Here is a 13538-nt window from a genome sequence, read left to right as displayed (position 1 = left end):
CCCCCCCCCCCCCCCCCAGATTATTTATTTTAAAAAATCCACACACACACACTTTCAAATGTAAAGTTGATAAGAATCATACAACATTACACTACTAAAACCTCGGTCTGCCAATGCATCTGCAGAGATTGCCTAGTTATGAAATGGTAACCGATTACATTTAAACTGAATATAACATGACCACAACACTTTCAAATTCTAAATGGATCATTGTAGAAGTTTACATTTGGTTACTATACTGTATATTACCATGTTATAACTAAACTAACTCAGCAGATGCATTGGAGGACTGAGATTTAAAGTGATATTACATTTTTATTTTTTTTATTTCTCCTTTAAGGAGACCCACCTTTGCTGGAGGCTGTTGCTTTTTTTTCTTTAAAAGTTCTTCATTCCTCATTTTCTAGTGGGTCCCCGCCATGCTCTTGCCCCCGCCCCCTGCACGGGTGCCACCATTGTTCTAATTGAGGCACCCTTGCGTGCTCGTGCCCCCAGCGGCTGTGTGCATCCATAGACACACACAGCCCTGTGGCCGGTCACGCCCCTTCCCTCTTTGATTGATAGCAGAAGGAGCCTATGGCTCCACAACCCGGAAGTTCGGGGAACGGAGGATCGCTTCCGGGACGGCGGCGGGGACAAGCGCAGGTGACAGGTAAGTGTGGGGGAGACTGGGGTAGAAAAAAAATGTGCAGAGCCATTTTTACCCTATTGCAGAGAATGCATTAAGGTAAAAAAGGCCCAGACCTTAATACTACTTTAAGTAGTGCAGTGGTATAGGATTTTTAACAGCTTCTGGTTGACTTTGGTCATTAAAAGTGATAAGGAATGCAGGAACAAATGTTTGTTGTTTTCCGCATTGATAATCATTTAATAATTTAAAACAGTTTGGATGAAATTCATATTTCTATGGTCAGCACTAGAATCCTCCTCTACAGACGTCAATCTCTCCTCTTCTATATTCCCCCCATTCCTCTTGTATTCAGAACACGTCTTATGAAAACCCTCAAGGTGCAGAGAACATATGTCATCCTCCCTGGTGACCGCTGCAGAAATTGCTCTGCAAGCAGCTGCACCCCACTCTCATTCACAAGCCTCGTGGGTCCTACAGAAGCTCCCTGCAGGGTCTAGCTATCTTAGTTAAAGTACAGCGATCAGCATGTGCATCTGAGCAGAAAAGCACAGTGATTATATAACTGCACAGTAAGCAGGACAATGCGATGTAAACTAAGTACATCATAGATTACAGGAAAACTGTACAGCAGTGATGTTTAACCACTCATCCAGATTGCAAACTAATGGCTGGTGGTCCATGATCACCTAGCTAGACAAAGTCCAAGGAGACTTAAAATCAAGTTATTTCTTATTCAAATGTATTTGCCATAATGTTTTACTTTATTATTTATTAAAGAATTGTCCCACTTTCCAGGCAACAAATAAGCTACTAATTATCCAAAAAAACATAGACCCCCCCATTATCTAGTTCTATGTCATCAGCTGCAGATTAAACCCGAACAACTATATTCAGGATGTGAAGGAAAGCAGTAGGCGAGTATTTTCTAAAGCCTAAGCTGCAAAACCTTTTCTTTTTTTCTGCATCCTGTATCACTATCATCTGTATGGACTGGTATCGGAGTGATTTGGATTGTTTACAACCTTGGTTCTCAATTGGTGGGTCATGACCCAAAAGTGAGTCACGCCACATGCTCAGTGGGTCGCCACGTGCCTTCCACTTTTCTAGGTGAGAGACTCCTCTGCCTTCCCCTAGCGCAACACTATCAGTTCTCAGGTCAAGCAGCCATTCAAAATATGCGGCACAGTGCCTGACTGTCAGCTTCAGGTGAGGTGGGCTGGAGCTGTGACCGCAAGAGAGCTCCATCCATACCTGCATTGCTTACAGCTCCCTCGCATGCCCTGTAGAGGTGCCTGGACCGGAGTGACATCACATTCTGGCTCCCAGCAACTCTACAGGGCGCGGAGGGAGTTGTACAAACAATGCACCATATGAGAGGAGCTGCGTCACAGCACAGCAGCCCACACTGGACTCCAGGCTAAGGATCCACTCCAGTTCTTGTAAGGTAGGGAGACTTGGTGGATCTTAAAAAAAATAAAAATATAATTTTTCTAAGTGTGTCTGTGGTTGTGTGTGTGAGATTGTGTCTGTGGTTGTGTGTCAGTGTTTTTGAGGGCCCATTCACACTAGTACAGTGTGATAATTGAACAGTCCTGTGCCATTAACGCACTGTACCACGCAACTGCACCTACTATGCGTTCTGGTGCGGGAGGTGCTTTGCGCTGCCATTCATTTGAATGGCACCCCAAATGCACCTCCCGCCAGTTTAAACGCCCGCATCGGATTGCGCGGTACCGCAATGCCGTGCGTTCTATTGCAGTGCGTCACTTGTCGCGACTTAATGACCAAGGACAAATGTGGGTCCTGAGGTTACACAGGTTGAGAACCAATGGTTTTCAAGAAACCTTTACTTGGTTCTGGAGTAGGTGAAGTATGCTTTGTTGGAGGAATCTACTGTGGCTGCTCTTGAAAGGGATTGTCAAAATCAGGGACAGTATTGGTGTTGGTGGGTGAGAAGTGCAGCAAAAAGAAGTCATTTGTAAAAAGGAACATGAAGACATTTAATTTACAAATCAAGTCATGGATTCTACACATTTGGAAGCCTCTTGGTTACTTAATAATGGCTCAAAAGTAACTTAAAGGGTAACTCCACTTTATAAAATATAAAAATGAAAAAAAAAATCTATATATTAAAAAAAAATGAATATATATCATATATAATTGTTGCAGAAATTATTTTGTAATTTAATTTTATTAAAAATGACCTTTCCATTTAAAACTGTAGCTGCTGTCATGTTCTAAATCTGTCAAAAAACATTCAATGCAATATGGCAACCTGGAGGCGTGTGTGTGAAACGCCTCCAGAAATGTCACTTCCTGCTTCTGTGATTGGTCGACTGCTTTTCCTGGCAGTCTGCACGGAGATACTTTTTGGCATGCCTTGCAACAGGAATTGAATTTTTGGTGAGATACTCCCTAAGGGTTAATTACTACTAAAGGGATGCCGACACTGCAACTTTCCTCATTACAACACAGAATGTCCACCAGCTGATAAGGAACCCAGACACCCCCATTCCGGAATCCATTTGGAAAGGACATGCTGCAACAAACAGCTTTTTCTTCACAACAGAAACAGGTAGGAAACTGCAACAAAGTTTGTTAAAATCCTTTCAATTCACACATATCACCCGGAGAGAGGATTCATTTTTTTTCTCAACAAAAGGGGAATTACTCTGGCCATATATGTGTAAAAGGTAAAGGGCTGAACGAGAGAAAATCACTAGATTCCCCCATCCAGGCATAACAGAGATACCCGAATCTTCCCTGTTGGCTTTTGCCTTCCTACAGCCGACACCCATCACTGTCAGAATATCCCAACAGCGACTGCAGCTGGCTGGCAGAAGTCACTGTTTAGCCAACTTTTTCAGCCTGGCTGCTTCGATTTTTCAAAGTATGTGAAGCCATGCGGTGTAGGCTGGGCCACTTATAGATCAAATTTTGCATGATTCATAAGAATCACACAAAATTCAAGCCATGTACGGTCAGGTTAAGTGCATTTTCTATCAGGAAATGGTTGTCACAACGATGCTCAGCTGGAGGCCATTGAACGCTTCTGATGCAAACCTCCTTGAGCTTGGGGGTGTAACTGTATTTTCATCATATTGCTTCTCTTTGAAATCTCTGTAAAGGTGGCCATACACTTTACAACCATCGCAAGACCTTAGTCTTGCGATGGTTGTAAAGTACTTAAAAAAAACGTACGATCTGCCCATCTTGGACAGCCAGATCGTACTTGCGAGGCTTGCAAGCACGGCAAACGGGCAGTGTGCGCGTGCGCACACCGGCCCGTTCGTCAGTTGTCGAACAAGCAGGCCACTCACTCGCCGAGAATCGTACGATTCCCGGCGGGTTTTCCAGCCTGCTTGTTCGATGGAAGACGTGCGACCGTACAGTAGAAATGGTCGCACGCCTTCCATACACTGTACGATTCTCGTACGATCGCGGGATTTCCCGCGATTCTCGTACGAGAATCGTACAGTGTATGGGCACCTTTAGAATACAGAAGTAAATGGAAACCAGCAGCTGGTATTGTACCTACTACTGGCATCACTCATATCTAATGCTGCAAATAATGCCTAGTATTCTGTGGTTACCCCAATTTTGAAGAAGATCCTGACCCATTATAAAGCAGTACGATATCGTTGCTAAATGACAAGTCTTACATAGAATACAATTTACAAATGAGACAGCCTTGGTTCAGACAACCTGGTCCCCTTTACTAATACCACTACCAATTTTGGTTGCTCATTAGGAAAAAACGTGTCACTAATCTACTAACTGACATATATTGGTCTGGATGTTATAACACTTAAAACTCAATATTTCAAAAACTGAGCTCATGAGATTTCCTCCCGCCCGTGCACCTTCCAGCCAACATTTCCCTTGAGATTGATAACACAACTATTCATCCCTCCCCTCATGCCAAGGTGCCAGGTGTCATCCTGGACTCAGACCTCACCTTTCTTCACCACATCCAAATCTTTCCGCCTTCACCTTTGTAACATCTCCAAAATACACCCCTTCACCAATGAAACCACAAAGCTGCTCATCCACTCGCTTGTTATCTCTCGTCTTGACTATTGCAACTCTCTCCTCATTGGCCTTCCATAAACAATTTATCCCCACACAGCTACCTTCTCATGTATCACTTCCCCTTCCCTTTTAGATTGTAAGCACTCAAGGGCAGGGCCCTCCTTACCATCTTGTCTTGAGTTGTATTGTGATTGTAATGTCTTCCTTATATTGTAAAGCGCTGTGCAAACTGTTGGCGTTATATAAATCCTGTATAATAATAATTGTGAATGGTTGCGCTAACCAACATGAAGAAGGTTTTCAGACCTTGCAGTAAATGAGGTCCATTGTATTCTGAGGTTATCAACTGTGAGCCTCTATAGCCAAACACCAGTGATAAAATGGTTAGTAATAAAAAGGAAAGTCTATGGTTTATTTATTTTTTTGATTTCATTCCATCTGTTCTAACAGCCTCATCATCCCATCTCTCAAAACCAAGGCTGCTTCATCTAATAGACAACGAAACCTCTACTTACACATCCACTTCACAGATGTAACAATGCATGTTTTCAATGACATGAGCATGCTTGGTCCTATCGAACACGGGCAGTGGGCCAGGAGAGTTCTTGGCACGTACATTCTCATCTGCTGGATCGATGGTTACCGCCAAAAAATGGACGATGAGGTGTAATGCAAACAGTGCACCCAAACACTGCATAAAGGGGCTAAGGAACAATAGAAGAAAATGGAGAACAACAGACTATGGATATTCTATGCTTATCTCTAAATAGAACCACCAGTATCTTGATATCTCTTACATTTAAAGTTGGCCATACAATGTTGATTTTTTTCTGTTTAACCTGCTCAACAGCACGGATGGGCAAAACTCCTGTTAGACTATTGTGTTCTGACAGCGGTGGATGTGCTGCTGTCAGAATACCTAAACAGGGACTGCAGCCAAATCAGCTGTCGTCACTGTTTTGCCTAAAAATGCTTCAACTGGCTTGTTCGATTTTTCTGATTGGAAGATGCCGGATGGAGGGTGATGTCAGTTCCATCCACTGAATGGATTTTGGCTGGTTCATCAAGAACCGGCAGAAATCAGTGTCAGTGTACAGTGTATGGCCAGCTTAAGAGTACACTTTTGATCCTCTGTATGGCCAATCCTTGTTCTCAGCATGGACACTCATACTCTGTGCATTCTGACAGAAAGCAGCTTCAGTCATCTATGGGGTTTTTATAAAATGCAGTAGCCTAGGGCTGGACAAACCCCAGGAGCCAGGTAGCCGATGAACCTTAAAAATTAAAGATGGCGCCTAACTTTTGAGGTTTTCGCTAGTTGTTGTCGTCAATGCAGCTGGTCCTAAAAAATCCTGCTGGCTCCTTGATTGGACAGTCTGACTTCTGCATTCCATATTAATTTGTCCACCTCTACAGTAGCCCCAGCATTCTTTTACCAATACGCTACAAAAAGCTTGAAAACATTTTCTGTAGAAAATAACTTATTCGTGTCCACAAAAAGGATTTTACATTCCTACAGCTCTGACAGCAGAGTGAACCTAGCATGAAGTGTAAGAATGCTAAATAATGTGTAAATATACATGTACAGGTATTTATTACCTCTCATAGAAGCAAAGTGACGAGACTCTTAACTACCTCTTAACGACCCCTGGATCAGCATGGCGCCTGTGTCACAGGGCATCAGAGGGAGATCGGTACACGAGCTCCCTCTGGTCCCCTCTCTGCTGCAAGAATGCGGAAGTGTTGTATTTTACATCACTTCCACATTCTTGTGTCACTCTCCAGCTTCAGAAGCTGGATAGAAGCTGATGGAGCAGATCTGTGCTTCATCAGCTTCTTTTGGGGGGTCCTAGGTGACATTAGGGGTCTTGGAGACCCCTGATGTCTCCATAAAGAGGACCTGTCACATATTTTGCTATCACATAGGGGGGTTTTATTAGCCCCCGTATATGATAGCAATACAGTTTAGTGAAAAAAAAAATTTAAAGTTACACATAAAAAAGAATTAAAAAATGTTTTTTTTAAAGTCCACACCCATACATACACGCATCGGGGGCGCATACGTGAAAAAAATGACGATTGCGCCCATTACGCCGCACATGTTACATATCTCGCGAACGTCACAGTGGAAGCAATAATTCTAGGGCCATCAATGACTGATGACACTAAACTGATGAGCGGTAAAAGCTTTTAAAGTGTCGCCTATGGCCAATTTTGGGTACGGTAGTTTTCTGCGATTTCGCAGGTGCGCGCAATTTTAAAGCTTGACATGTTTGGTGTCTATTTACCCGACGTGACCCCGTCTTTTACATTTGACCAAAAAACTGGGTAATAATAAATGTTTCCTAACATAATGTAAAAAAAAAACGTTTTGTTTTCAAAATTTTCAGTAATTTTTCCTAATGATAGTAAAAAATAAAACCCCCAGTGGTGATTAAATACCACCAAAAGAAAGCTCTATCTGTCCCCAAAAAATGATATAAAATTCATTTCAGTACAGCGTTGCATGACGGAATAAATGTCAGTCAAAGTATCAAAGCGCTGAATACTGAAAAATGGCCTGGACAGGAAGGGGGTCTAAACACCTGGTCTTCAAGCAGTTAAAAGGTGAAAAGTGTTACCGCTACCAAAGCCAATGGCTATTTATCGGCACAATGCTGAAATGGGTGTCAAGAAGTTCACTTACAGTTTGTATATTGCTCCATGCCATCCATCCAGGCGCAGTTTTGCCCCCTAGTGGCCCTTAATTGTGCAATTTTGCCCCCCTAATGGGGATTAATCGTGCTCTATGGTTAGGGTCTACAGCAGGCTATGAGCTGTAGGCTGTGCCATCAGGTCTTCTTATGTAGCGCCTACAAGGCAGCACTCTGTTCTCCTTAGGGCTAAAATCCACTTTACTGTTAAAGTTCCAGTATGAACACAGTCTCCCCAATCCACTACTTCCTTTGACACACGTTTTCCCATGTCAGAGGAAGTAGTGGGTTAGAGAGTCAGTGTTAATGCTGGCATTTTAACAATTAAGTTAATCTTAGCCCCAAGGAGAACCGAGTGCTGCCTTGTATGTGCTACGTAAGAAGACCTGACAGCGCAGCCTACAGCAGGCTTATAGCCGTGCACATTTCTTTAAAAGCAGTTCAAATATGCCATAAACAACACTAATACTATCTTTTGTATTTGGTGATATTAGTGGCCTCTGTATATCCAGATTACATAAAAGTGTTTAGCTTCACTACAGTCAGCTCACATAGACTGGAAGCTACAATGTCAGATTTTAGCAACAGTGCTAGAATATCCTGACAAATCAGGTATAAAAGTCCATCTGTCAATATCCCATTCATTTTTATGATGAGCTCTGAGGGATGTGGCCTTGGAAGGTTCTGACATTTTTATTATAATAGTCAAAAATAAACAAATCTCTGACTTTATCCAGCTTTGGACATACTTTACAAGTTCTGCTCCATATTAGGCCATTTATATCTATAGAAAATGGTAGCTCTTAAAATGGGTTAATACAGAATATTACAAATGCATTATTTTACACCTCACAGCAATTTAGCGGATAAATACACATTCTCTTTAATCCTTTAGCGACGGGAGACATAGACTGTACGTCTTCGTCACTAAGTGCCCAAATGACTGCCCATGTACACTGTGCATTAGCAGCTATTTGGGGCTCTGTAATGCCAGTAACCGCTGAGAATCAGTCTATATAGCCCTATCTGTCCTCTAAAAATACAATATATAATATGTGAGAGTGCACTTAGTAAGAAAGTATATTATTGCCGTGGAAGAATCAGCAAAAACTTAAAAAGTGTGTCAGTCATTAACGAACAGAAACTTAAAAAAAAAAAGCTCAGTCATGAAAGGGTTAAAGACAACCTGTAACCAGGCTATGGAAATTCAAGTAGTTGTATATTCTCGCAGTAGAAATCTTAAAGTGAAGTTTTACTATTGAATGTCTAAAGAATAAAATGAAAATGCAACCTTTAAAAACTCCAAGTCTGTGATTAGACATGATGACGAAACATCTGCAATTCAACATTTTAACTTTCGCTCTATTGAGTTGGCCCCTAAATAGTAACTTTATGCTGTACTGCAGGTATGACGATAACATTCCTTTACATCTGCAATGAAAGGATACCACATAACCAGCAGCCACCCAGTGGCGGGGCAACAGGGGAACAAGGACACCAAATCCAATGACAGTGAACAGAAGGTACGTGATCCAGGCCACAAACTGTAAAGGGTGTGGAGGCCAACTCCAGCCATTTCTTCGGAAATGTTGAGAGGGCTCGACTGCGACATCCTCGCCCGCCTTTCCAGGCACTGTCTTCCCAGACGGCTTCCTGCAGATGGTCATCTATAAAAAAATAGTTACGGTTCACATATAGGTTTATGGTTACACCTTGTTAGCTATCCATGCACAGAGGATTTTGGTCCATGTCTTTTGTAGCCATCTTATATGTCATAGAAAGAACTTTGTCTCGCTGACTTATCTCATCAAAGTATACTCAATTCATACAGCGATCTGCCACACAGAGTACCAGAGATAAGCCTTGATCATAGATTCACCTTTAGATGGGACTAAAGGTAAAGAATGAGATTATGGCTCTCACTTCATTAAATACCTCTCACTACAGGAAAGAGGGAAAACATGTTTATCTAATAGAATTTATTTTCAGTACATTGAAATCAATCTGAATGACATAGGTGGTAAAGAAACTTACCGGAACATCATTGGCCAATCAGGCCAGCTGCTGGAAGCACTGGGTCTGGAGAATGGTTATGGAGTCTCTTTCCGGAACTGGCTGTTTCTGTTCATTCAAGGGTTCCTCTGAGCGTAAACATACAGAAGGAATGAGCCGGACAGCAAATGGCTGTGTTATGTCCAACCCTGAATGTGAAGAGGTTAATAATCCACATGACAGAGGGTGGTTGCTGCCTTCACAGTCAAGTGACTGCAAATGAGAAATGTCCAGTAAGGAAACACATCCATACCCAGTAGACGTCAGATTCTCCAGAATTATTCTAGCACTGCCTGGTGCAGCCTGTGTATAGGAAAGAGTTTTCCCAAAGTCTTACATCAGGGTGCAGCTGTTGAAATGTGATCCTCATGAACTCTGACGAAACCTACGAAAATGAAAAACAGCAATCAGTGTGGAATTTTGCAGGATGACACAGCTTGGAGGCTGACAAGTATTCAGTATGTTAGCATATTTAAATACATATGAACATCATTCAAAACCTCATACATAAACTCTATCTCAGCTGTCTGGACTGGACATACTAGACCAGCGCTTCAAATTTTGTTTTAGTCACGGCACTATATGAAAGGTCTCAAAATCTCGAGGCACCCCAGTCTAAAATGTAAAAAAACAAAGTGTGGTCCCTATAAAATCTATACAAGACCCTTAGCCCAGATAGGGATCTAGTGTGGACTTTAAGGAGGAGACCTCATGAAAGAAAGAAAAAAAAAGGGAAGGGTTCTCCTCTTCATATCAGAGTTCCCCTCTCACACGAGGAACCACCCTTCACATCAGATGACGCCTTCACATCAGAGCCCCCTCATTTTACATCAAGACCCCCTTCACATCAGAAGTCCCTCCTTCACATCAGAGTCACCTCCTCTCACACTAAGAACCCTCTTTAACACCAGAGTCCCCCCCTTTACATCACAAGCCCCCCCCTTTCACATCAGACTTCCCTCCCTCACATCAGTGTGCTCAGTGCCCCTTCACATCAAAGTCCTACCATCACATGAAGAGCTGCTGCGGCTTCATGGCAAAGAGTGGTTGTTGGAGCAGACCGGGGCGGAGGCAGATTTTTGTCCTTTTCTGCATGGAACCCACCCTCCTGAGCATAGCGTCATTTGTTTACATGGGCAATCTGCACATGGAAAACCTGACACTGTGTGAAAAATTTCTAGGCACCCACGAGGAAGCCAGAAGGCACCCCAGTCGAACATAAAAAAAAAAAAAAATTTAAATTAAAAAAAACAACATCTGGTCCCTACAAAATCCATACCAGACCCTTATCCCAGATATGGGTCTGGTGTGGATTTTAAGGGGGGACCCAATAAAGAAAGAAAAAAAGGGAGGGGTTCTCCCCTTCACATCAGTAGTTGTCTTCACATCAGAGCCCCCTCTTTTTACATCAGGACCCCCTTCACATGAGGAGTCCTGTTTACATTGGAAGTCCCTCCTTTCACATCAGGAGCCCCCCTTTGACTCTTCTTCAGTCAATGTATGCACCAACATTCAGTCCCAAAGACTTCCATGGGGCTGGGCAACAAATCGGCTCCTATCCCTCTACCAGCCATATAGAAGTCTAAAGGGTGAACTGTGCATGCTCAAAGATTTAGTGAAGAAGCCACTGAAAGAATACTTCTTTGTTTAAAAACAAAAAGGCACAATTGTTTTTTTAAGTTAAAAGGGTTGTCTTTCAGGTGTGGTTAATATCAGCACCCCCTCCCCCAAAAATATTAAATCGTAATAACACAAGTGTTTTTAAAAAGTCTGATGGGTTACAAGAGTCTACATAATATTTTTTCTAAAATAGCTAAAATACTGTTATACAATAATACAGAATTCATTCATTTATAATTCTATGTCCAAAACCCTGAAACAAAGAAGAAAAAAAAAAAAAATTTTTTGTTTTTATTTATTGTAGGGATGCACCGCTACTAGTATCGGTACCGAGTATTTGGGTAAATACTTACACTTGCCCAAATGCTCCGATATATATCCCGATACCGGAACTTCCGGTCAGAAGGAGATTTCCGCAAAGGCCGTGGGTAATGACTCGCAGCCTGGCTTCCTGATTGGCCAGGTAGGCGGCTCCATACGGTTTCACTAGGATGTCGGCTTCCCAGCCAATCAGAATCGATCTGGCCAAACAGCATGGAGCCGTCTTCCCGGGCAATGAAGAAGCTGGGCAGCGGGTAATCACATGCTGCCCAGCTTCCTGATTGCTCGGGAAGGTGGCTCCATGCTACTGGAAGTACCAGTATCGGTACTTGGCATCAGCGAGTACGAAAATATAAATATCGGTACTCGATACCGAAAAACCGTCATCAGTACATCCCTAATTTATTGTCACACATACACTGGCAAACTATGATAAACTTCAAAGTGGGAAGGACATCCAGAATAAAAGCATGACAAGGAGTCACAGTAAAAAAAAAAAAATAATAATAAAAAATCATGGAGCCGGCTTACCGGCCAATGAGGAAGCTGGGCCGCGGGTAATGACTCGCAGCCTGGCTTCCTGATTGGCCAGTAAGGCGGCTCCATACGGTTTCACTAGGATGCCGGCTTCCTAGCCAATCAGCATCGATCTGGCCAAACAGCACAGAGCCGGCTTCCCGGGCAATCAAGAAGCTGGGCAGCGGGTAATCACATGCTGCCCAGCGTACTCGATACCGAAAAAACGTCATCAGTGCATCCCTAATTTATTGTCACAGATACACCGGCAAACTATGATAAACTTCAAAGTGGGAAGGACATCCAGAATAAAAGCATGACAAGGAGTCACAGTAAAAAAAAACAAAAAACGCAGTATTGCAGTGTGCAATGATACCTTTCTTATTGGACTAATAAAATATATAAAAGACAAGCTTTCGAGAGTGAACCTCTCTTCTTCAGGTCAGAAGCAATACTAAGGCCCCGTTCACATGTAGCGACATACCTTTGCAGCGGCCGGGATAGCGCGACTTTCCAGCGACGGTAGCGCGACCTTCTCCGTCGGGCTCCATAGGAAAAAGCAAAATCGCGCAAAATCCGCCGAAAAAAGGGTCCGGTAGAAGCGACTTGCGACCGCGACATGGAGCTAAGACAGCTCCATTGACTATCATTAGCCGGCGACTTCTCGCGATATCGCGCAGCAAAAATGCGCGATATCGCGGCGGAAATCGCACGATAAGTCGCTACATGTGAACGGGGCCAAAGCAAAATGACAGTTTGTCAGTTAAGACAGGAGAAAGCTGTTAGAGGAGGGGGGAGGGGGTTAGTGGGGTGTCATAAATGTTGGACCTGGGAGTAAAAATTGCCTCCTGATAATCAAAAGACAGAAAAAATAAAACGTAGGATGACAAATAAACCCTAAACAGATAGATTCATAAAAAAGTTCTGGAAGTGTGTCAGAAAACCAGAATCCACATTAAGTCCCTCCTTTATGGTGTTGAAATGTAAAATCATTTTCATCTCAAATGTTTTCCTTTCATGAGAGTTTTTAAAATTCCGTTTTAGTACTTTAATATTGAGGTTTTGGATGGAGTGATCCTTCTGGGAGAAGTGATGTCCTACTGGAGTGCAATATTTATCCTCTTTGTGGTCCTTGATCGACCTCCTGTGTAGGTTCATCCTGAGCTGCAGCTTAAGGCCAGTTTCCCCAATGTAACAACCTTTGTCACATGCTGAACACTGTATCATGTACACCACGTTAGCAGATGTGCATGAGTATGACCCCTTAATGGTGTACGCTTTGCTATTGTGACTCGCTGTATTTCTGTCACATATATGTTGGCAAAGTTTGCAGCGGGGTTTATTGCATTGTACTGTGCCATTCTGTGTAAGCGCCTGTTCTGGGGTCAGCTTACTGCGTACCAATTTTCTTCTCAGGTTCAGTGGTTGCTTGAATGCTAGTATTGGGGGCTGAGGGAATATTTCTTTAAGTATGGGGTCTTCTGAGAGTACTGGCTGTAGATCTTTGATGATTTTGCGTATTACCTCTAGAGTAGGGTAGAGGGGTCCTGGTTGGGTTTTTCTTCTCTTTGTACTGCAGCAGTCTTTCCCGTGGTGTTCTTAGGGCAGATTTAATCTTTTTAGACATAGTCTTTTCCCTATAGCCCTTATATTACACACACACAATATATATA

The 13538-nt window shown here is 42.8% G+C and overlaps 1 protein-coding gene across 2 annotated transcripts in view; it reads right to left on the bottom strand.

Moving 5' to 3' along the window:
• The window catches only part of ZDHHC1 (zinc finger DHHC-type containing 1), a 40981-nt gene that overhangs the window by 17795 nt on the left and 9648 nt on the right, over positions 1-13538 (bottom strand). For both annotated transcript variants that reach the window (XM_018559643.1, XM_018559644.1), the window contains exons 2-4: positions 9391-9793; positions 8805-9023; positions 5179-5354 (exon numbers count right to left, since the gene is read on the bottom strand). In XM_018559643.1, coding sequence (XP_018415145.1) covers positions 5179-5354; positions 8805-9023 — 395 coding nt within the window. In that variant the 5' untranslated portion in view covers positions 9391-9793. The remainder of the gene's footprint in view (positions 1-5178; positions 5355-8804; positions 9024-9390; positions 9794-13538) is intronic.

This window comes from Nanorana parkeri, unplaced genomic scaffold (assembly GCF_000935625.1).
Source record: "Nanorana parkeri isolate BGI_ZX_2015 unplaced genomic scaffold, ASM93562v1 scaffold409, whole genome shotgun sequence".
In the NCBI taxonomy this organism is placed as follows: Eukaryota; Metazoa; Chordata; class Amphibia; order Anura; family Dicroglossidae; genus Nanorana; species Nanorana parkeri.
Note: the sequence above shows the minus strand (reverse complement) of the source record. Positions and strands in the feature narration are given on the sequence as shown.